Raw genomic sequence first — 20,832 nt, forward strand, 5'->3', positions numbered from 1 at the left:
TCTGTCACATGTAAGATATTTTGTATTATTTCATTAATCATCACAGCAGCTCTACAAGCCAAGCATAAAGGCACAAATACCTACCCAAGGTTAGACAGCTTTCATGAGACAGAACTAGTTTAAAAATCAACCTCTACTCCAAAGCCAATTCTCTGCCAAACCAAATTCAGAGAAGGCTTCATGGGAGGGATAAACTTGGACTAAAACAAGAAAAATGAAGGCCATTACCAGTGGAGGAAAGTATGAATATATACATGCAGAGGGATGGGGGGAGTTGGAGGCAGTATCTTTCACAGATAATGGGGAAAAATGGAACTTGACAGGTAATGCTATGCTCAGGAATCTTGATTTTATCCCATAGGCAATAGGTAACAAATGAAGGATTTTGAACAGAGGAGTGATAGAATCCTGTAGGTTTACACTACAGGAAGATTATTCCAACATAGATCCTAATGTAGATCTATATCACAGCACTTATTAGAGTATATAATTACTTTCTAATTCATGTTTATCTCCCCCTCTAAACTTTGAACTTTAACTCAACTCCATTCCATTCCCTGTACTCTGTGTGTGTGTGTGTGTGTGTGTGTGTGTGTGTGTGTGTGTGTGGTACCAACTTTAAGTCTTATTTATTTCATATCTTTAGTCTCCAAAGTAGGCTCTGGCAAATAGGAGCATTGCCTAGTAACAGATGAATAAAAGAAAGAAAGATGGAGGAAGAAAGGGAGGGCAAGACTGAAATTTAAGATCTTTCCAAAGTTTATACTATCTTTTCTAAGCATGGTTCTCATTAGTTTTAATAAAACTCTGGGTAAATAATGACCAGTTGAGCTATTTTGTGAAAAAAAAATCAAAATATTGCTACTTTTAAAGAAATACACTGATCTACTAGTTATTTGACATCATGAAGATATAGCCCACATAATCCAGCATTGCAATATTTTTGATATCAAGAAGAGCCCTAGATACTGAATGTATCACACTTTCCATTTTCCCCACATTTCTTTAATTATTTTATTTAAAAATCATAAATAAAGATGAATAGAGTTTCTTCAGTTTTCAATGTGGAGTACAGAGCCCAAAGGCTGTCTTAGGCATATAGAATCAACTCCAAGCACACATGAGAAATTATATTAGCACTATTGGCTTGCAAAAAACAGGAAAAGCAGAATGAGCAGGGCAAAGGTAGAACAAGTGCCAGGGCAGCTCAGGGACCTTAGTAAGGTCATCAGGGACATAACGTCTAGGCACTGTCAGGTGAATAATTCAGCACCAGTGGGAGGGTGAGTAGGACATTGTGACTGACAGTACCACCAAATAGGAATAAGCATTAGGATGAAAAAAAAATAGAAATAGGTAACACTTATTAAGAATCTCTTAAGGGTCAGACACCTTTCCAAGAATTTGTGTGCATTATCTCATTATCTTTCAAAAACCTGCAAGAGAGGCACTGCCTTTGTCTCCATTTTACAGGTGAGGAAGTTAAATAACTCACCCAGTTTACAGAGTAAGTGGAATAGGGATTTGAACCCAGGAAATGTGACTGTGAAGTCATAAGCTTAATATGCTTCCTGGATATAGCTGGAGTATAGGAAACGATTACATTGCAGAACATAAAGGGAAAAGAATGTTAAGCTGCCAATCCACAGATCTGGATTACAAAAAATGCTTAAGGTAAAAGCCACATTTTAGGGTAGACACTTTGCTCTGTACACTCCAGGATCTGTTATTCTCAGCCAATGGTAGCCGTATCTTGAGCTCAGTAATTGGAATCTAAAATTTCTATTTGTTTCTATGACAGCTGATAAGCCCAGCTATGTAAGATAAGAATTTTAACAGTTTTCTGCTTTTGGCAGAAAACCAACAGATTTATGAGTGTTAAACTGCTTTACATTTTAGAAAAGAAAACTACACACAGAGATAGAACATTTGTTTTCCCTTTCTCTGTAAGAAAAAAAAAAGAAAAGAAAGAAATCATTACTATCAGAACCTGCACTCATGCACTTCCACATATTGGATGGCTTGAAGGACCACTTCTCCCAATAGGGTTGTTGTAGTTCTGTTTGTTTTAATGAATCAGTCTTACTAGACTTTGACTTTCAAGCTGACAGATGTAGAGTTGAAGAGTCTGCAGGTGTGCATATGCCTGAAAGTAAATGTGAGTGCAGGGCTATCTGAGAACCCTTCTTCTCTGTAATAAGCTATCTGATTCTCAGTTTCCTAATTTTCACCAAAAAGTTTGATAAAATAGTGAGCAATTATAAAATAAAAATCATCCTTATGCCAATAATCCTTATTTCCAGCACCTAGCCTTTACAATCTTGTCATCTTTATTTGTGGTTAGGATCCCTGACTAGAAGATCAGAGGAGCTGAGGAGTCTCGTCGGGGCGGGCGGGGGGGGGGCAGTGAAACCTAAGTAGCTTACATCAAAGACAGTTTTGTTATTAAGATGTAGGAAACATAGAATCTGACCTCTAGATGGTACTCTGAAAGTTTCCCTGTCTTCAGAGAAAATACTCCCATTAACTGAAACTGTTGTTTCACCCCTCTACTTCAGTTCATATTTTTACATTTCATTGGAATAAACCAAACTTTGGGTAACCAAACTGAAAGGCTCTTAACAATTTTCATTTAATATATTAACATTAGTTATATAATGGTCCCATGAAATCTCTGAAGATTTGAAATATTTCTAAACACACAAATAAACTAGGGTTTTTAATGCAAACATTATTTCCTTGATGTGAATTGGCCTTAAATGAGTCATAATTCTTTCAGATTACCAAGAAAGCATTTAATGCATGGAATCAAGAAAACTACTCTGTACTGGAGAATCAGAACATCATATTAAAAATCTTTGCAAATTCACATAATGCTTATATGTATATACTTACACATATATAATTATGTATGTGTAGTCTGAAGTACCTATATATATGCATACATAATAAAGTGAAAAGATCGCCAGATTTGGAGTCAGAGACACTTAGGTTTAAGAATGCTGGTTCTGCTGATAACATACAATATACCCAGAGAAAATTATTTAACTCCTCTGAGCTTAAATTGCTTCACTGAAAAAACAGGGAAATAATAGAAAAAAAATGTAAAAGTACTATTCTGTGCAAGATCAAGAGTAACTAAATGTTTTAGAGGTATAATCTCATTTAATACTCAAGAAAATTTTATGACAGAAGTAATATTACCCTCCTTTGACAAACAAGGAAACTGAGGCAAGGGGAAGTTAAATAACTTGCTCAAAGTAATACAACTAAAGACTGTTTCTTATCTCTAAACTGTTATTCTGTAGACTTTTCATAACGACTGAAGACAATGCATATAAAACACCTACATAGAGCCTAGCCAATAATAATATGTCCTCAGTAAATTTTACTGATACTATTAATAAACAACATATAAATAACAATACTTAGTTTGATTAATGATGTATGTGATTGAGTTTCTTCTTCAGTTTTCAAGGTCAGATTGTTAGTAATACACTTCCTACAAATAAAGTCAGAAATATTTATTGAGTACTATGTTGTGACAGGAATTTTGCTCACCTCTGTGGCGTGGTCTCTACCCTCACAGTTTTACAACATATGGGTTATTGGAGTAGCTAAAAGCCACTGAGGAGAACTATAATGATTTCATAAAGAGATGTCATTGCATTGGGCTCAAAAGTGCCATTCATACAGCCTACCTATTTGCTGACCTAGAACGGCAGATCAAGGATGGCAGCAGAGGAGTTCTTCGCTGGTACAGCAGGTTAATGATCTGGCATTGTCATTGCAACAACTTGGGTCACTGTTGTAGTGCAGGTTCTATCCCTGACCCAGGAACTTCCATATGCCATGGGCACAGCCAAAAAATAAAGGACGGCAGCAGATCTCAGTAAATGCACATCAACTAGATGAATTGAATGGTGTTATTCACTACTATGGGCCTTTTCATTTTGCCTTTTCATAAAGTTAAAAAAATATTTTTGCAAATTTTACAAATATTCATGTTATGAATGTTTTCCATTTTCATTCAACCTGCATATAAATAAGTTTTTTTCAGGGAGTTCCCTGGTGACTCAGTGGGTTAAGGATCCTATGTTGTCACTGCTGTGGTGTGGATTTTATCCCTGGCCCAGGAACTTCTGCATGGTGCAGCCAAAAAAAATAGTTTTCTCAGGATTTTTGTCTTTCTAAGTTTAATTCTAGGCTCTTTAGATCGAAGCAGTTGTGTCTCTCTAAGCAATCCTATTTGAAGGTCTATCTCTATGTTCAAGATCCCAGCCTATGATTTAAAAATAGCAGCCAAGGAGTTCTTTCATAGTATTGTGGGTTAACGATCTACACTGTCAGTATAACTTGGGGCATCGCTGTGGCACAGGTTCAGTCCCTGCCCTGAGAACTTCCATATGCCACTGGTTCAGCTAAAATAAATACAAATAAAAAAATTAAAAATTAAAACAACTACGAAACCCAAAAAACTCATCAAGTATTTTTCCAATTTCTCCAGAAGCTTCTCTTTCATGTGAGATAGATTCCAAAAGCTAAATCTGTACCCTAGCAGACAATCTATCATATAGCTTATATCTGCTTATTCCCTTTGTTATCCCACCACCAATTATGAAATCCATAAGGTATTCTATCATATGAAGGTCTGTTACCCAGAGAGTAATAAGTACATGTAGCAGCTATTTATTTGCAAATATAGAATGTAATGAACACATGGTACAGAAAGATTTTTTGATGCTGATATCCTCTCATTTACATGTATATCCACTATCTTTTTTCCCTATTTCAATTCCATATGTATGGTAAAGAGTCTGGGTTTTTTTTTTTTTTTTCCACTAAACTCTGTAACAGAAATGACTAGAATGTTACCAAGTGTCCTAAAAGCCAAGGGACTAAAATGCAAAGACAGCTCAAGCTTTCAGTAGTATACTGATCACATTGATCCTAACAATACCAGCAAAATGAGCAGGTATAAGTTCTTAATATATACCATGCACTGACCTGGAGAATTTACATATGTTATCTCATTTATTATTCAAAACTCCAAGTTTGAGAAAACATTTTGATGGATAGGCATAATTAAATATTATCAGATTTGGGCCACTATTTTATTGCTCCTTGGATTAACATTTTTTGTTGTGTGAAAAGGTGTAGATTGACAGTGAAGCTTTCCTTGATCAGGCTGCTTAATGGCTAGACTACAACATATGTCTGTCAGATCTAGATTCTCTCCCCATAGATTAGAAATCAGATTTCAAGAAAAGGAGTCCTTGTAACCTAAATTTGTCAAGAAATTCTTGTCAAGAATATAGTTCTATTATGAATTTATACTATAGCAGTGGAATAAATTCAATAACCTCTGATTTGGTATTCTATGGAACAAAATTTGTAGTAGAATAAAGGAGCCAAAAGATATTGCTTATTGCAGCTTTTTATAAGGTTAAAAAATTGGACTTTGGGCAGGCATCATTTAAACTGTGATTTCTTTGACAAAACAATTTTCCCTTAGGGTTCCTCTTTCCTCTCTGCCTGTATAGATTATCCACCCCAGTGCATAAACTTCAAATGGGAGATTTGTGGCCAAGAGCCATGGAATAAAGATAATTCTGATAACACATGCATCCATATAATAGTGCAGTAGCAGTCCCCAAGGCCACTATAAAGTTCGATGTGGAGACCCTATACTTTGGTGCTACACAGATTCAAGTTCAAGTCTTATATCTATATCGTATTAACTCTAAGACATAACAAATGCAAAGCACTTGCCCCAATGCCTAGAACACAGTAGACACTCAACAAAAAGAAGCTGTTATTACCTTAAAAATAAATTTAAAGCACAAAAGGGAAAGCCAGAGCCCAAGTATGATGGCTCCTTACTTCAAAGGCATAAATTCCATCTTCCCGTCAAATACAAATACCTCTGTCAACTTCTAATGAGTATCTGTAGCCATGAACTTGCCTAAAAATCTTACAAGTACAAGAAACTGACATTTTATGTGTCAATTTCTTGGGTTCCCATCTCTTTTCCATATTATTCTTTATAAAGTGATCTAAAAGGTAATAGATTAATAAATAGAAACTATAGATTTTTTGTCTTACCATTTTTGTCTGCTCTCCTCAGTATCTGGAAAAGAAAAAGGACACATTTTATCACCATTTTTTGTAAGCATGGCAGGGAGCATTATACTCACACGTAATTTACCCATTATTAAACAAAAGAAACACCAATTTAAAATAAAAGTTTTCCAATTGAAACTTTTATTTATAATAGTCAAAATTAAAAACAACCCAATGTCCATAAACAAGTGAATGGACAAAGAGGCCATCGTATATCCATACACTGAATACTACTGAGCAATAAAAAGGAATGTGCTTTTGATGCATACAATAACTTGATGGATCTCAAAGTAATTATACTGAGTAAAAAATGTAGACACAAAAGAGGTATTATTCTACTTATATAAAATTCTAGAAAATGCAAAGAGTAAGAGCAGATTAAGGGCTGTGTAGGAAATGAGTAGGGCAGGGCTGGATTATAACAGGGCATGAGGAAACTTTTTAGAATGGTAGACATTTATTTTCTTGATTGCAGTAAAAGTTTCATAGATGTGTAAATATGTGAAAACTCAACTTTACACTTTAAATATGAGCTATTTAGTGCAAGTCAATCATATAATAAAGTGGGGAAAAACAGAAACAATATTAATAAATTTTGGATAATTAGGAGCTCATGTGCCTATACTATATCTTACTTTACTTTTATGAGCTAGTTATATTACCTGGCAGTATTTTAACTTATCTTTGATGGGTATGAACTGCTTGATTATCAAGAATCTTTGTAAAGATTTTCAATTTTCTCTGGTAAACCAATCTCCCCTCTACTCTTGGCCTTTTTTGGGGAGAGCACTAGTTAACAAGGTGTCACAACCTGTTAGTAGAGACTACTCAGGAATTAGCACAATAAAGCCAAAAAAGCCTTGGTTTTGCTTGATTTGTCAAGAAAGACACACTTTTTTTTTTCTGTTGACTTTGAATCTATGAAAGTACAGATAAGAAGCTTCTGTTAGCCTTTTTGTGATTGTATACAGTGTGGGTTGAACTGTGTTGCTCCAAAACAAATGTTGAAGTCTTAACCCCTAGTAACTGTGAATATGACCTGGTTTGGAAATAGGATCTTTGTTGTAGTCAAACTAAAACAAGATCTTATTAAATTGGGGCTGAATCCAATGACTGGTGACTCTATAAGGAGAGAAATTCAGAGATACAGAGACACAGAAGAAGGCTCTGTGATGACATGGGCAGGTATTAGAGTGATACTGCTGCAAACTAAGAAATGCCTAGGGCTGATGGTTACCACTAGAAGCTAGGGGACAGGCATGGAACAGATCTTCCCTAGAGACTTCAAAGGGAGTATGGTCCTATCTACACCTCGATTTCACCCTCTAGCCTCCAGAACTGAGAGAATAAATTTTTCTTGTTTAAACTACCCTTTGTTCAGTCCTTTATTATCGAAGCCCTAGGAAATTAATATAATATACAACCTGGAAATAACCAACACTCAGGAATGGTGTGTCAAGAAGTTCCTGTTGTGGCTCAGTGGTTAACGAATCCAACTAGGAACCATGAGGTTGTGGGTTTGATCCCTGGCCTCACTCACTGGGTTAAGGATCTGGTGTTGCCATGAGCTGTGGTGTAGGTTGCAGAGAGGGCTCGGATCCCACGTTGCTCTTGCCCTGGTGTAGGCCGGCAGCTGCAGCTCCAGTTAGACCCCTAGCCTGGGAACCTCCATATGTTGTGTGGGTGCGGCCCTAGAAAAGACAAAAAAAAAAAAAAAAAAAAAAGGAATGATGTGTCAAGAGATTGAGAGAAACTGGATCACAAGGACACTCTCTGAGTCCCTTGATCACTTAATCCTGAAAAGATGACCTTTGCTTTTCATTACAAGAGTCAATAAATTGTTTTAATTTTTAAATCTTAAGATAGTTGGGTTATTTTTTCTATTAGCAACCATCAAATTAGTCCTAATTCATACTGTATATTAATAGAAAAAATCTGGGTAAGATAATACACAGCTTTGTCATACATAGTACCAAAGAAAATGTCCCTTCACCATATTACAAAGACAAGCTTTAATCAAATGAAAGGGGTAATTAAGGACTGTACTTCCTGAGCAATTTATAGGTATGTTTAATATCTATAAATACTCTTATATTTAGGTGATCACTTCTTGGTGGCCATCTAGAAATATCAGCAACAGTTTTCGTTATCAAAGGTTTCTGTTTACTAATTTCCACTACAGAAATATAATCTACCTTTCCTTCTGCTGATTTCATGGAGATGAAGTATGGATAAATGTATTCATCACTACAATGCATTTTTATTATAAAATACTAATATTATTGCTAAAATTTCTCCCCTGAAAAATTTCCAGTAACAGATATGTATCACCCAGAACTGAGTGCATAAAAGTTGTCCTCTTTTAAACTAAATTTATTTAATTATTGCAGTAGGACTGCTTTCAATAGTAAGAGCTTATATGTTTAGAGCAAAATTAGACACAGCTTCTTTTTTACAATACAGAAGTAATTTCTAGTGGGGATTTTGGAAGTCCATTTCTCCATTTCTCCATCATAACCAGCTTCTTCCTCTCCTCTGAAACTTGAAGACAGAGCTGGGGAGAAACAAAACATAGTCTATTTCTTCCTTTGATATACTCTAAGATTCTATTTCAAGCTCTACTGTATCCTGATGCATTTGAAATAATTACAATAGGAATAACAAAACACCAGAGACTTGGACTCAAGACTGTCATCATCTCATTTCATAAAGAACAATCTTAAATAACATTCATCTTCTTATAGATGCAATTAAGACAGTTATTTTTAACTGAATATGAACAGAAGTGTCTCTGCTGTAAATTTTGCCTGCGAGCCCTCAGACTAATAAAAAAAGGACTTGTAAATGAGAATTGAGTTCATTATGTTATGAACCATAGTAATCTGTGTCAGATAATCTTACTGGTTGCTTTCACAAGATAGATAATAAATACATTTAAATATCATGGTATTAAATGTAGATGGTGTTAAGTTTTGGCAACAATTTCAGGATTTTCAAATAGCATCCTGAAAGATATTCTTGGATGGCTTAAAATTCTTCACTTTTCACTTTAAGTTATTGAATGCAGGTGTTGAAATGCAAATATTACCTTGGAGGCATAAAAAATTAATACCATCAACACTTACTGAACTAATATTTGCTAAGTGCCTCCTCTCATGTACCAGGTTAAAATTAGGTAATAAGATGAGCTATCAGTCACTTAGTAGACTCCTAAGAAACTGGGCTATGGGGCAGGGAGTAGGGACTCATCCAGAATGTTCCATTCAGGAGGATCAACCTAGTAGTTGAGTCATGGTGTGTGGGCCTGGACACCTACCGTGTGGTTTTGCTACCAGGCAATTAGTCATCATGAGATAGGATGCAGGTAAATGGACATTGAAAGATGGATGGAGAAAAGGTAATCAGTACATACTGATTTTTTACTAAAGTATAGTTGATTTACAATGTTCCTGCAATTTCTGCTGTATAGCAAAGTGACCCAGCCACACACACACATACATTCTTCTTTTTTTAATACTATCTTCCATCATGTTCTAACCCAAGAGACTGAGCACAGTTCCATGTGCTGCATGGTAGGACGTCATTACTTATCCATTCTAAATGAAATATTTGCATCTACCAATACCAAACTCCCGGTCTGTCCCCTTCTCTCCTACCTCCCCACTGACAAACACAAGTCTGATCTCCATGTCTGTGATCTGTTTCTGTTTTTGTTTTGTTTTGTTTTTTGTCTTTTTGCCATTTCTGGGCCACTCCCACGGCATATGGAGGTTGCCAGGCTAGGGGTCGAATCAGAGCTGTAGCTGCCGGCCTACGCCAGAGCCACAGCAACGTGGGATCCAAGCCGTGTCTGCAACCTACACCACAGCTCACGGCAACACCGGATTGTTAAGCCACTGAGCAAGGCCAGGGATCGAACCCGCAACCTCAGCGTTCCTAGTTGGATTCGTTAACCACTGCGCCACAATGGGAACTCCTCTGTTACTGTTTTGTAGATGGGTCATGTGTGCCATATTTTAGACTCCACATATAAGTAATAATACAAGGTGTTTGTCTTTCTCTTTCTGACTTACTTCACTTAGTATGAGAAACTTTACTTCCATCCATGTTGCTGCAAATGGCATTATTTTGTCCGTTTTATGGCTAAATAGTATTCCATTGCATAAATGTACTACATCTTCTTAATTCATTCATCTGTCAATGGACACTTTGGTTGTTTCCATGTCTGGGCTTTGTGACTAGTGCTGCAATGAACAGAGGGGGTGCATGTATCTTTTTCAATGAATGTTTTGTCTAGATATATGCCCAGGAGTGGGATTGCTGGATCACATAACAGTTCTCAGGAACCACCACCATACTGCTTTCCATAGTGGTTGTACCAATTTCCTTTCCCACCAACAGTGAAGGAGGGGTCCCTTTTCTTCATGTCCTCTCCTGCCTTTGTTGTTTGTGAACTTGTCAATGATGGCCATTTTGACTGGTTTGCAATGGTAGCTCATTGTAGTTTTGATCTGCATTTCTCTAATAATTAGTAATGTTGAGCATTTTTTCATGTGCCTGCTATCTCCTCTATGTCTTCTTTGGAGAAATGTCTATTTAGGTCTTTTGCCCAATTCTCAATGGAGTTTGTTTTTTTGTTGTTGAGTTGTATGAGTTGTTTGTGTATTTTGGAGATTAAGCTTTAGTTGGCTGCATTGTTTGCAAAGATTTTCTCCCATTTTGTGGACTGTCTTTTCATTTTTTAATGGTTCCTTTGCTGTGCAAAAGCTTTTGAGTTTTAATTAGGTCCCATTGGTTTATTTTTGTCTTTATTGTCATTATTCTGATACTAATTCTGACACTTTTTAGAAGTATTTCATACAAATTAGGTTTGAAAATAAATAGTCCCTGTATTATTTTGTGGGTTTGCCTATCATTTTTGATGCATTCAGCATGGAACAATGATGTAAAAATAATAGTTCAAATTTAGCACATATCCTTTTTTCTCAGTTTCCTATGCTATGATCTTTTATTTCATTCTCACGACAACCTTTCGAATTAAATATAAAACTCATTATTTTTACTGATATGGAGATAAAGAAAATGAAGCAAAAGCCAACAGCGGTGGTAAATCTCTGACTTTCTGATCTATGGCTAGTTTCTAACTAGCTGGATATAGCTAGCCATGTCATTAATAGTATCCTCAAAAGCAGTTAGAGTTATTTGTTAAAGCAGTGGCACTGGAATATAGACACTGAAAATCAAAGTTTTCCTCAGATATGGAAATTAGTCAGTGTGATGCAGAAGATCAATTTCATTTTTGTTCCTCTTTGGAAACGGGAATATCTATCACCTACTTATTACAACCTGAACATAATTCAAAAAGCAATCTTACTTAGTAGTGCTACTAGAATAATGAATCAAATATAATTATATATTTATAATTTAATTTTTATTTTTGGTAAAAGTAATATGATTCAGGAATAAAGAACTCAAAAGTCCCTGAGTAACAAATCCTTTTTCATGTCACATAGGGTTAAATTTTTCACAAAATATCTCAAATTTTCACAAGGGTTAAATTTTTCACAAAATATCTCAAAGAAAAGTGTAAACAAAGTATTTTCTATTCAAGATAAAATCCAGTGGCAGTTTTGTGGAGACTCTATCATTTTACTGGCAAATAAGCACCTCTCATATGAAATCAGTTGTATATTTTTATTTTTAAATTCTAGAAATAAATATAAGAACACAAAGTTGTCCTATTCATAGAGTACACACTTCTTTCAGAACAAGGACCTGAAGCTGTTTATTTACTGAACTTGGGAACAATCATGCATATATATAAAATAAATGAGATCTTAATTTCCTCTTTTTTCTTATTTTTAAGTAGCAGTTTGAACTCTTGGGCTAAGTAGGTGTGTGTCTTAGTGAGGATGACTTTCCATTTACATAGTTCAATCCATTCATCTCTACAGAATCACTGCTTTTAAACAGTCATAGAGAAGGGTTTTGGCCAGGATGGCAGAGTAGGAAGACCATGAATTTACCTCTTCCCATGGGCAGAGGTATTCTATTTACAGAGCAACTATTGATGAAAACGACTGGAATCTAGCCGAAAAGTTCTCATACACTGAAGATATAAAGAAGGAAATACATGTGGGCAAAACAAAAAGACAATCTACTGAAAGGGAGAAAATATTTGTAAATCATATGACCAATAAGGGATTAATATATAACACATATAAATAGCTAAAACAACTCAACATCAAAAACAAACAACTCAGTTAAAAAGGGGTGTAAGAACTGAACAGACATTTTTCCAAAGATGAAATATAGATGGCCAGCAGACACATGAAAAGATGCTCAGCATTGCTAATCATGAGGGAAATGGAAATCAAAACCACTATAAGATATCACCTCACCTGTCAGAATGGCTATCATCCATGAGAGCACAAGTAACGAATGTTGGCTATGATGTGAAGAAATGGGGACTCTTGTTAATTGGTATAGCTACTGTGGAAAACAGTATGGAGGTTCCTCAAAAAATTAAAAATAGACCTACCGTATGACTCAGTAATTACACTCCTGGGAATATATATATGAAAAAAAAAACAAAAACACTAATTCAAAAAGATACATGCAACCCAGTGTTCACAGCAGCATCATTTACAATTGCTAAGATATGGACACAACCTAAGTGTCCATCACAGAGGAACAGACAAATAAAATGTGGCATACACACACATGCATGCACGTGTGTGTATATGTGTGCATGCACACACACACACACACACACACACACACACACTGGAATACTACTCAGTCATAAAAAATAATAAAATTGTGCCATTTGTAGCAACATGGATGGACTTGGAGTGCATAATGCTAAGTAAAGTAAGTCTGACAGAGAAAGACAAATACAGTATGATGTCACAAATGAATTCTAAAAAATACAACAAACTAGTGAATATAACAAAAAGAAGCAGAATCACAAATACAGAGAACAAACTAGTGGTTGCCAGTGAGGGGGGCAATATAGGAGTGGGGTAGTGGGATGTACAAAGTACTGAGTGTAAGATAGGAACGAGGATGTATTGTACAACACAGTGAATACAGCCAATGTTTTATGATAATTATAAATGGGAAGTAACATTTCAAAATTGTGTAAAATTTTTTAAAAAATTGAAAAAAAGAAGGAGCTACAATAAGACATGTAGGATGGGTGGAGACACCATATAATTAAGACTCATACTTCCAAGGTGGGTGACCCACAATGAGGAGGATAATTACAATTGCAGAAGTTCTCCCAAGTAGTGAGGGGTCTGAGCACCAGGAAGACAAGTAAGCCCTCAAAACATTTGGCTCTGAAGGCCAGTGGGGCTTACTTATGGTAGAGCCAGAAGACCCTGGGAAATATAGACTCCACTCCTAAAGGGTGGATACAAAATCTCACACACTCCAGGACCCATGGCAGAAGGAATCATTTGAAATAAGCCAAGGTCAGACCCATTTGCTGATCCTGGAGAGCCTTTGGGAGAGGCAAGAGACAAGTGGAGCTCACCCTGGGGACACAGACAGAGGCAGCAGCTATTTGGGATGGAGGAGGCTTAGTCTATCACAAGAACATAGGTGCTGACAATTGCCATTTTGGAATCCTCCCTTTTAGCTTACTAGCCCCAGGGCCCAGACCTGTCCACCAATCTGTGGGCACTAGTATTGGGCCAAGCAAAGCAACTAGCCAGTCAAGGACACAGTCCAATCCACCAGCAGGCTTGCTGCTTAGGAACCTCTAACCCCTCAGCTTCTCCAGGACATATCTCTGTCCATTAAAGGACTCAGGACCCATCCCCACACACCAGTGCTATGATTCTAGCCTCAGAATCCCCAGAGCTTGGCATCCAGAGACCTTGGGACCCAGCTTCTCGGACCAGCTCCAAAACCAATCTCAAACACCACTAGCACTAGCTCCAAAACCAATCTCAGACACCAGTGAACAAACACAAGCTCAAGGAACACTTAGACTCCAGCCCTGCCAACCAGGGCACTGAAATCAGTCCCAGGACCTCTGCAGACCCACAGGCTGCTGTGCAATACCGACCCCATAAATCAGTAGGCTGGCACCAGCCCCAGGGCCCAGTGGACCCTGGCCCTGCCCATCATCAGGCCAGTACAAGAATGGAAGAAGTAGAACTACCACTGTTTGCAGATTACATTCTTATACACATAAAATCCTAAATATGCCACCAAAAAACTACCAGAACTCATCAGTGAATTTCGTATACAGATTAATTAACATATAGAAATCTGCTATATGTCTTTACACTGACAATGAGCTATCAAAAAAAGAGATTAAGAAAGCAACCATATTTACATTTATATAACATCAAAAATAATAAAAGCCTAGGAAAAAAATCCAACCATGGAGGTAAGAAACTTGTAAATTTCTTTCAGAAAATTATAAAACACCAATGAAAGAAATTGAAGATGACATAAACAGATGGAAAGATATACATGTTTATGGATTAGAAGAATTAATGTTGTTAAAATGATCATACTACCCAAGGCAATCTATAAATTCAAGGCAATCTCTATCAAAACACCAACTGCATTCATAGAATTAGAACAAATACTTGTAAAATTTGTATTGAAATACAAAATACTGCAAATATCCAGAAAATCTTGAGACAGAACAAAGCTGGAGGTATCATGTTTCCTGATTTCAAATATACTACAAAGCCACAATTATCAAAACAGTATGGTACTCACACAAAAACGGACACAGATAAGTGGAACAGAATAGAATCCTGAAATCAACCCACACTTATATTTATCTATGACAAAGGAGGAAATATCTATGACATATGGGGGAAAAAGCCTCTTCAATACTTGGTATTGGGTAAACTGAACAGCTACAAGCAAAAGAATCAAACTGGATTATTCTCTCAGACTATGCCCAAAAATAAATTCAAAATGGATTAAAGACTTAAACATAAGACCTGAAACTCTAAAACTTCCTGAAGATAACATAGGCAGTATGCTCTCTGACATCATTCTTAGTAATTTTTTTTTAACATGTCTCCTCAGTCAAGGGAAACAAAAGCAAGCATAAATAAATGGGCCTAAAAACCTAAAAGGACAACCTTTTGCTCTGTGAAGGAAACTATCAAAAAAATGAAAAGGACATTTACTGAATGGGAGAAGATGTTTGCAAATGGTATATCCAATAAGAGGTTAATATCCAAAATATACAAGGAAGTGGTACAACTCAACATCCAAAAACCCAAAGACTCAATTTAAAAATGGGCAGAGGATCTGAATAGACATGTTTCCAAGGAACATATACAGATAATCAATAGGTACATGAAAAGGTGTTCAACACCAGTAATTATCAGGGAAATGCAAATCAAAAGAACAGTACTTCACACTTATCAGAATGGATATTGTCAAAAAAGACAACAAATACAAGTGTTAGGGAGGGTGTGGAAAAAGGGAACCCTTAAGCACAGTTGGTAGGAATGTAAATTGGTGCAGCCACTACAGAAAACAGTATGAAGAGGCCTCAATTCCACTCCTAGGTATTTATTCAATGAAAAGGAAAACCCTAATTAGAAAAGTGATATACCCACCCCCCTCACGTTCATGGCAGCCTTATTTACAATAGCCAACATATGGAAGCAACCTAAGTACCCATCAATAGATGAATGGATAAAGAAGTGGTAGATTGATAGATAGATGATAGATAGAAAGATCTAGGTATATGCACAATGAAACATTACTCAGCCATAAAAAAAGAGTGAAATCTTACCATTTGTGACAACATAGATGGACCTTGAGGGTATTAGGCTAAGTGAAATAAATCAGATAGAGAAAGACGAATACCATGTGATATCACATATGTGGAGTCTAAAAAACAAAGCAAATGAACAAACATAACAAAAGAGAAACAGAGTTATACATACAGAGTGGTTGCCAGAGGAGAGAAGAGTCGGGACAGGAAAGAAATAAGTGAGGGAGATTGAGGTACAAACTTCTAGTTGCAAAAAAAAAAAAAAAAAAGTTACAGGTATAAAATGTATAATGTGGGGAATACAGCCAATAACTGTGTAAAATCTTTGGTGACAGATTTTTATCTAGACTTATCACGGAGATCATTTTGAAATGAATAGAAATTTCAGTTCTCTATGTTGTTTAACAAGAGTTAACATTGTATTGTGGGTCAATTACACTTCAAAATCAAACAGACACATTCATAGAAAAAGAGATCAGATTTGTGGTTACCAGAGACATGGGGTAGGGAGATGGAATGGGATAGATGAGACAGTCAAAAGGCATAAATTCATGTTACAAGATACATAAGTACTAACGATGTAATGTACAACATGATAAATGAAGTCAACACTACTGTATGTTACATGTGAAAATTGTTAAGAGAGTAAATCCTGAGTTTTCATTACAAGAGAAAACATTTTTTTTCTCTTTCTTTAAACTGCTATCTATATGAGATGATAGGTGTTCACTAAACATACTGGGCTAATCATTTCATGATATATGCAAGTGTACACAAATATATAGTGCTGTATGTCAATTATCTTTCAATAAAACTGGAAGAAAAATAAATAAATAAATTTTCTCCAGAAAAATAAAAAAGTCATAGGGAGGCACTTGATATCCTTGGGGGAAACACCGAAGATAGATCAGAATGAATGAAGGCCCCTCTTGCCTTCTTTGAATCAATCTCATAGCTGTTTAGCCATAAACCTTATCACTGACATGATTTTGAGGAACCCTAACTCTATCCCTGAGGATTTCCTTCTCTGGTGTGCTGTGTGCCTCCTCCTTCTCCCAGCTCAGTTCCTCAGCGGCTTTTTTTTTTTTTTTTTTTTTTTGCCTTGAATGGCAAGACTTAAAAAGTATAGTATTAGCCAGTGTAACCATTAGCACCAATAACAACATCTGATTGACCCAAACTAAGCAGAGATTAGTGCTCATGAAAAATGAGGTATTAACAATCCTATTGAGTGGAAGGAATGGGAATCCCACATATGCATTGGTGGGAAAAAGATGGCCCACCCAGAAAGCCTGTATTTCTAATTGCTACTGCACGGTGATGAGAGGAGAAGCCGGCCAGGAAATGCAGGTGAATCTTATCTATATCTTTTGTCCTACCCCAGGTTTAATTATTGATGGAGGTTTCTCAGCTAATCCGTTCAAAATAAACTTGGGAGGGCTCCCTGCCCCCTCTTCCTTACATTCATTACCTCTGCTCCACCATTATGATACTGATAACTTGATTTCCTCATATTTTCATCTCTCCACAAATAAATGTATTTGGCCTCTGGCCCCCTCACTTCGACTTTTATAAGAAATGATAACTCGGGTTAGGGGAAAAAGCAAAATCATTCTTCAATGCCCTCTGCCCATTTTTTTTTTATCATGACAGAATTGTCCCCACTGAGCCAGAAACTACCTCAAGGGACAGGACGAATGTGACAGCTGAGGGGCTGAGAGTGCTGAGAGCCTGCAGGCAACTGAGGGATAGGAAAACCATAAAACCTAAAGGCAGAGGAAAGAGCTAAGCAAAACGGTGAGAAATATAGAGAATGGCAGGAAGGGAGAGTAAAGCAAAATTGAGAAATAAATAAGAAATAAAACTGCTACAGGGATAGAAACCACAGCATGAGGGCAGAAAAATAGCACAGAAAGGGAAAGAAAGAATGAAAAACGATTATTCAAAATCAGAGAAATGGAGTGAGGGAATCAATAAGCAAGCCACGGTGAGGACCAAAAGAACAACAGCTAAATTCTAGAACTGATGAAGATAATGACAGTAATTACAACTTGGAGAGTTACAGAAGGCCAATAGCAGGAAAGAAAAATGTAAAAATAGGAGATAGCAGCGAAAAAGGAATCATTATGAAAGTCTTGGCGACTGCTGGTAATAAGAAAAATATGTTTTCAAGTGATTGTTTTTTGGGGATGGGGGGGTTGTTGAAGGATGGCGGGCATAGCAATCTCTGTTGATTCCCCAGATCACTTTAGAGCGTGGGCAAGATGGGAGCTGAAAATAGGGCATATTGGAGATGAGTTGGGACAACGCCAACACCCCCCACCTTTACCCCCTTTAAAATACTCTATTCACCTGAATGGAGACTTGTATTTACAAACCTAGTCCCTATTGAAATCCAGGCTGTTGGGGAATTTAACTTTTTGGAATATATTAGGGGTGGTTAAGCCCCAGGTCGCCGGACTGGGCCAGCCCTTTTGACAAGTTCAGTGGCGGTTATTTCCCAGGCATTTGCCTGAGTGGTTTTCCGGGGAGAGAGGGAAGCGAGGTAGGAGCTAGTTCTCTCAGGTGTTCTGGAGGCAAAACACCGGCTGATGGACACCTGGCTGGAAACTCCTCCTTCCAGCGAAGAGGAAAGCCCCTAAGACACATCGACCTAACCCCTTCCCTTTGTACTTACGTCTAGGAAGATCGACATGCCTTTGGACAGCTGCAGCGCGGAACTTAGCTCTTCCGAAGAGTTGTTGGAGGACGACGACGTCTCCCTAGATTCCTCCATCCTTGGGAGCCCTGAAGACCGCTGGCGCTGGCGAGAGCACGGCTAGGCAGCCACACAGGCTCAGGCAAGGATGCGCCGCACTCCCTACCCTCTCCCAAGCTCCCGCTGCAAGGCTCGGGATCGAGAGCGGATGCTCGCTGCTCCGAGAGCCTCCCTCCTGTCTCTCTCGGGCTTATTCTCCACCTCCTTGTCTACGTCCTCCGCGCTCCCACGCATTCCAACTCGCGCCTCCCCCTTCTCTTGGCTGCGCCGCCTGGATCACTCGTCTCTGCTGGTAACAACGCGCTGCTCCTCTTGGGGGCGGGGTGGGGGGGTGCGGACTCTGACCCCCACGCACTGCCATTAGGCTTGGGAGTAACCCTGAGGCTTCCGCCCAGTCCACAACGGTCCCACACGCGGAGAGAAAGGAGGTAGCCCACTCAGAGAGGGGGAACAGATGGAGGGTTAGCTGTCCTGAATAACTAAAACACAAAGTAAGGATGCCCCCAAACTCACCCCTGGGTAGAAAATAGTTAGATTCCAAGATGTTTTGCCAACTTTGCTTTTGTCCAAGTACACCTGTCTTCCCCACCCTCCCCAAAGACTGGTAGGTAAATAGATATCACCAACCAACGAGATAGGGGGGCGGTTAATGTGGGGATTAAACCACTCATTTTTGGAATCTTGAGGCCCCGGGTTCAAAACCTGCTCTTTGTTGATTTATCTTGTGATCTAGCAAGTTACTACATCGTTTCGCCTCTGTTTTCATCAGTAAAATGGTCACGATGGTGCTACTTACCTCAAAGCATTCTGGGGCTTAAATGTGGTTAGTGCCATGGACAAAGGTATGGACGCTGCATAGAGTGAGCAGCCAAAAAAAAAAAAGTTCTATGGGAAAAATATTGTCAGATCATGGTCAAGCAAGTTTTCCAAAGTTGAAGTCACAATAAAGGATACAGTCCCTATCTATGTTTAAGAGAGGGTAATTATTCAAAATCTGAGGGCTTCTGTAAGAGCTGCAAAAATGGTAATCTCACCTTCCATCAGGAGAAATATCCACTGTTTATTGGGCATCTAAATGTGCAAGACACATTCGAGTTGCTGTGGGTTACAAAGTTGAACTATCTTGGAGTAAAATGAGCCAAAGAGAATAGTACCTTTTCCAAACAAGGCTCTGCCTGTGAGAATGGATGAAGTGGATCCAGATCTCTATTTTGTGGCCTCCAAGAAAAAAAAAAAGTCGTTTCTATAAAGCACGTGCACAAACAACCTAACACAGGACAAAATGTGAGTTCCAAAAAGCATATAAAAAGTTCTATATGAGTTTCCTAGGAGAAATGATTTATTATCTTGCTAATGGGACCAAGAAAGGCTTGATAAAAGAGGTGGTATTTGAAATGTATCTTGAAAATTCCTAGATATATATCTGATAGAAATAGAGAGAAAAGACATTCCAGATGGAACAGCAAAAGTAAAGGCATGACACCCAGGAGAGTCCATGGGAATCTGTAATTAGTCTACTGGAATCCTAGTCCCTACCCAAGGCTTACTAAAGCAGAATATAAAAGTATGAGATCCAGGAATCTGAGTCCCTCTTTTTTCCATGATTCATATCCTGGTGCTCGGTAGCAGGTAGGACTGGGGCGGGGGAAGGCCCGATAAATCACCTTGGGCACAAAGTGTAAGGAAGTGTTACCCTGTATTTGCATGATCCTGATAGTGCCTGCCTTCTTAAATTTTGCATCGTTGGCATCTCAGTTACCTCACCCAAGTCCCAGACTTGCTCTGTAGATCAGTGTTTGCAAGAAATGGATCCAGTCGTTTTCAGTTCTGGCTGTACATGGGAATTACCAAGGATGTATGGCAACTTTCAATACAGCCACAATTTCGTTAACTTCCTATAGAAACGTGCGTCCCCTTTCCTTGAATCTGAAGGACTGTGACTGCTTGAATGCATAAAATGCACCAGAAGTGATGCTATGTTTTCTGAGTCTAGGTATATAAAAAGCCTCACAGGGAGTTCCCTTTGTGGCTCAGTAGGTAAGGACCAGATGCTGTCTCTGTGAGGATGTGGATTCAATACCTGGCCTTGCTCCTTGGTTAAGGATCTGGCATTGCAGCAAGCTGCGGCATAGTCTGCAGATGTGGTTGAGATCTGGTGTTGCTGTAGCTGTGGCATAGGCCTGCA

General features: G+C 37.9%; 1 protein-coding gene across 1 annotated transcript in view; it reads right to left on the reverse strand.

The window, feature by feature from the left end:
* NECAB1 (N-terminal EF-hand calcium binding protein 1) overlaps nucleotides 1-18,833 on the reverse strand; it is a 258,235-nt gene extending 239,402 nt beyond the window's left edge. Inside the window, exons 1-2 of the mRNA XM_021089131.2 lie at nucleotides 18,567-18,833; nucleotides 6,106-6,130 (exon numbers count right to left, since the gene is read on the reverse strand). Coding sequence (XP_020944790.1) covers nucleotides 6,106-6,130; nucleotides 18,567-18,665 — 124 coding nt within the window. The 5' untranslated portion in view covers nucleotides 18,666-18,833. The remainder of the gene's footprint in view (nucleotides 1-6,105; nucleotides 6,131-18,566) is intronic.
* Between the last annotated feature and the right edge of the window lie 1,999 nt (nucleotides 18,834-20,832).

Source organism: Sus scrofa, chromosome 4 (assembly GCF_054392235.1).
Source record: "Sus scrofa isolate SSC_HxYL_T2T_F1_AM1 chromosome 4, Sscrofa_HxYL_maternal_Yorkshire_Landrace_v2.0, whole genome shotgun sequence".
Lineage (NCBI taxonomy): Eukaryota > Metazoa > Chordata > Mammalia > Artiodactyla > Suidae > Sus > Sus scrofa.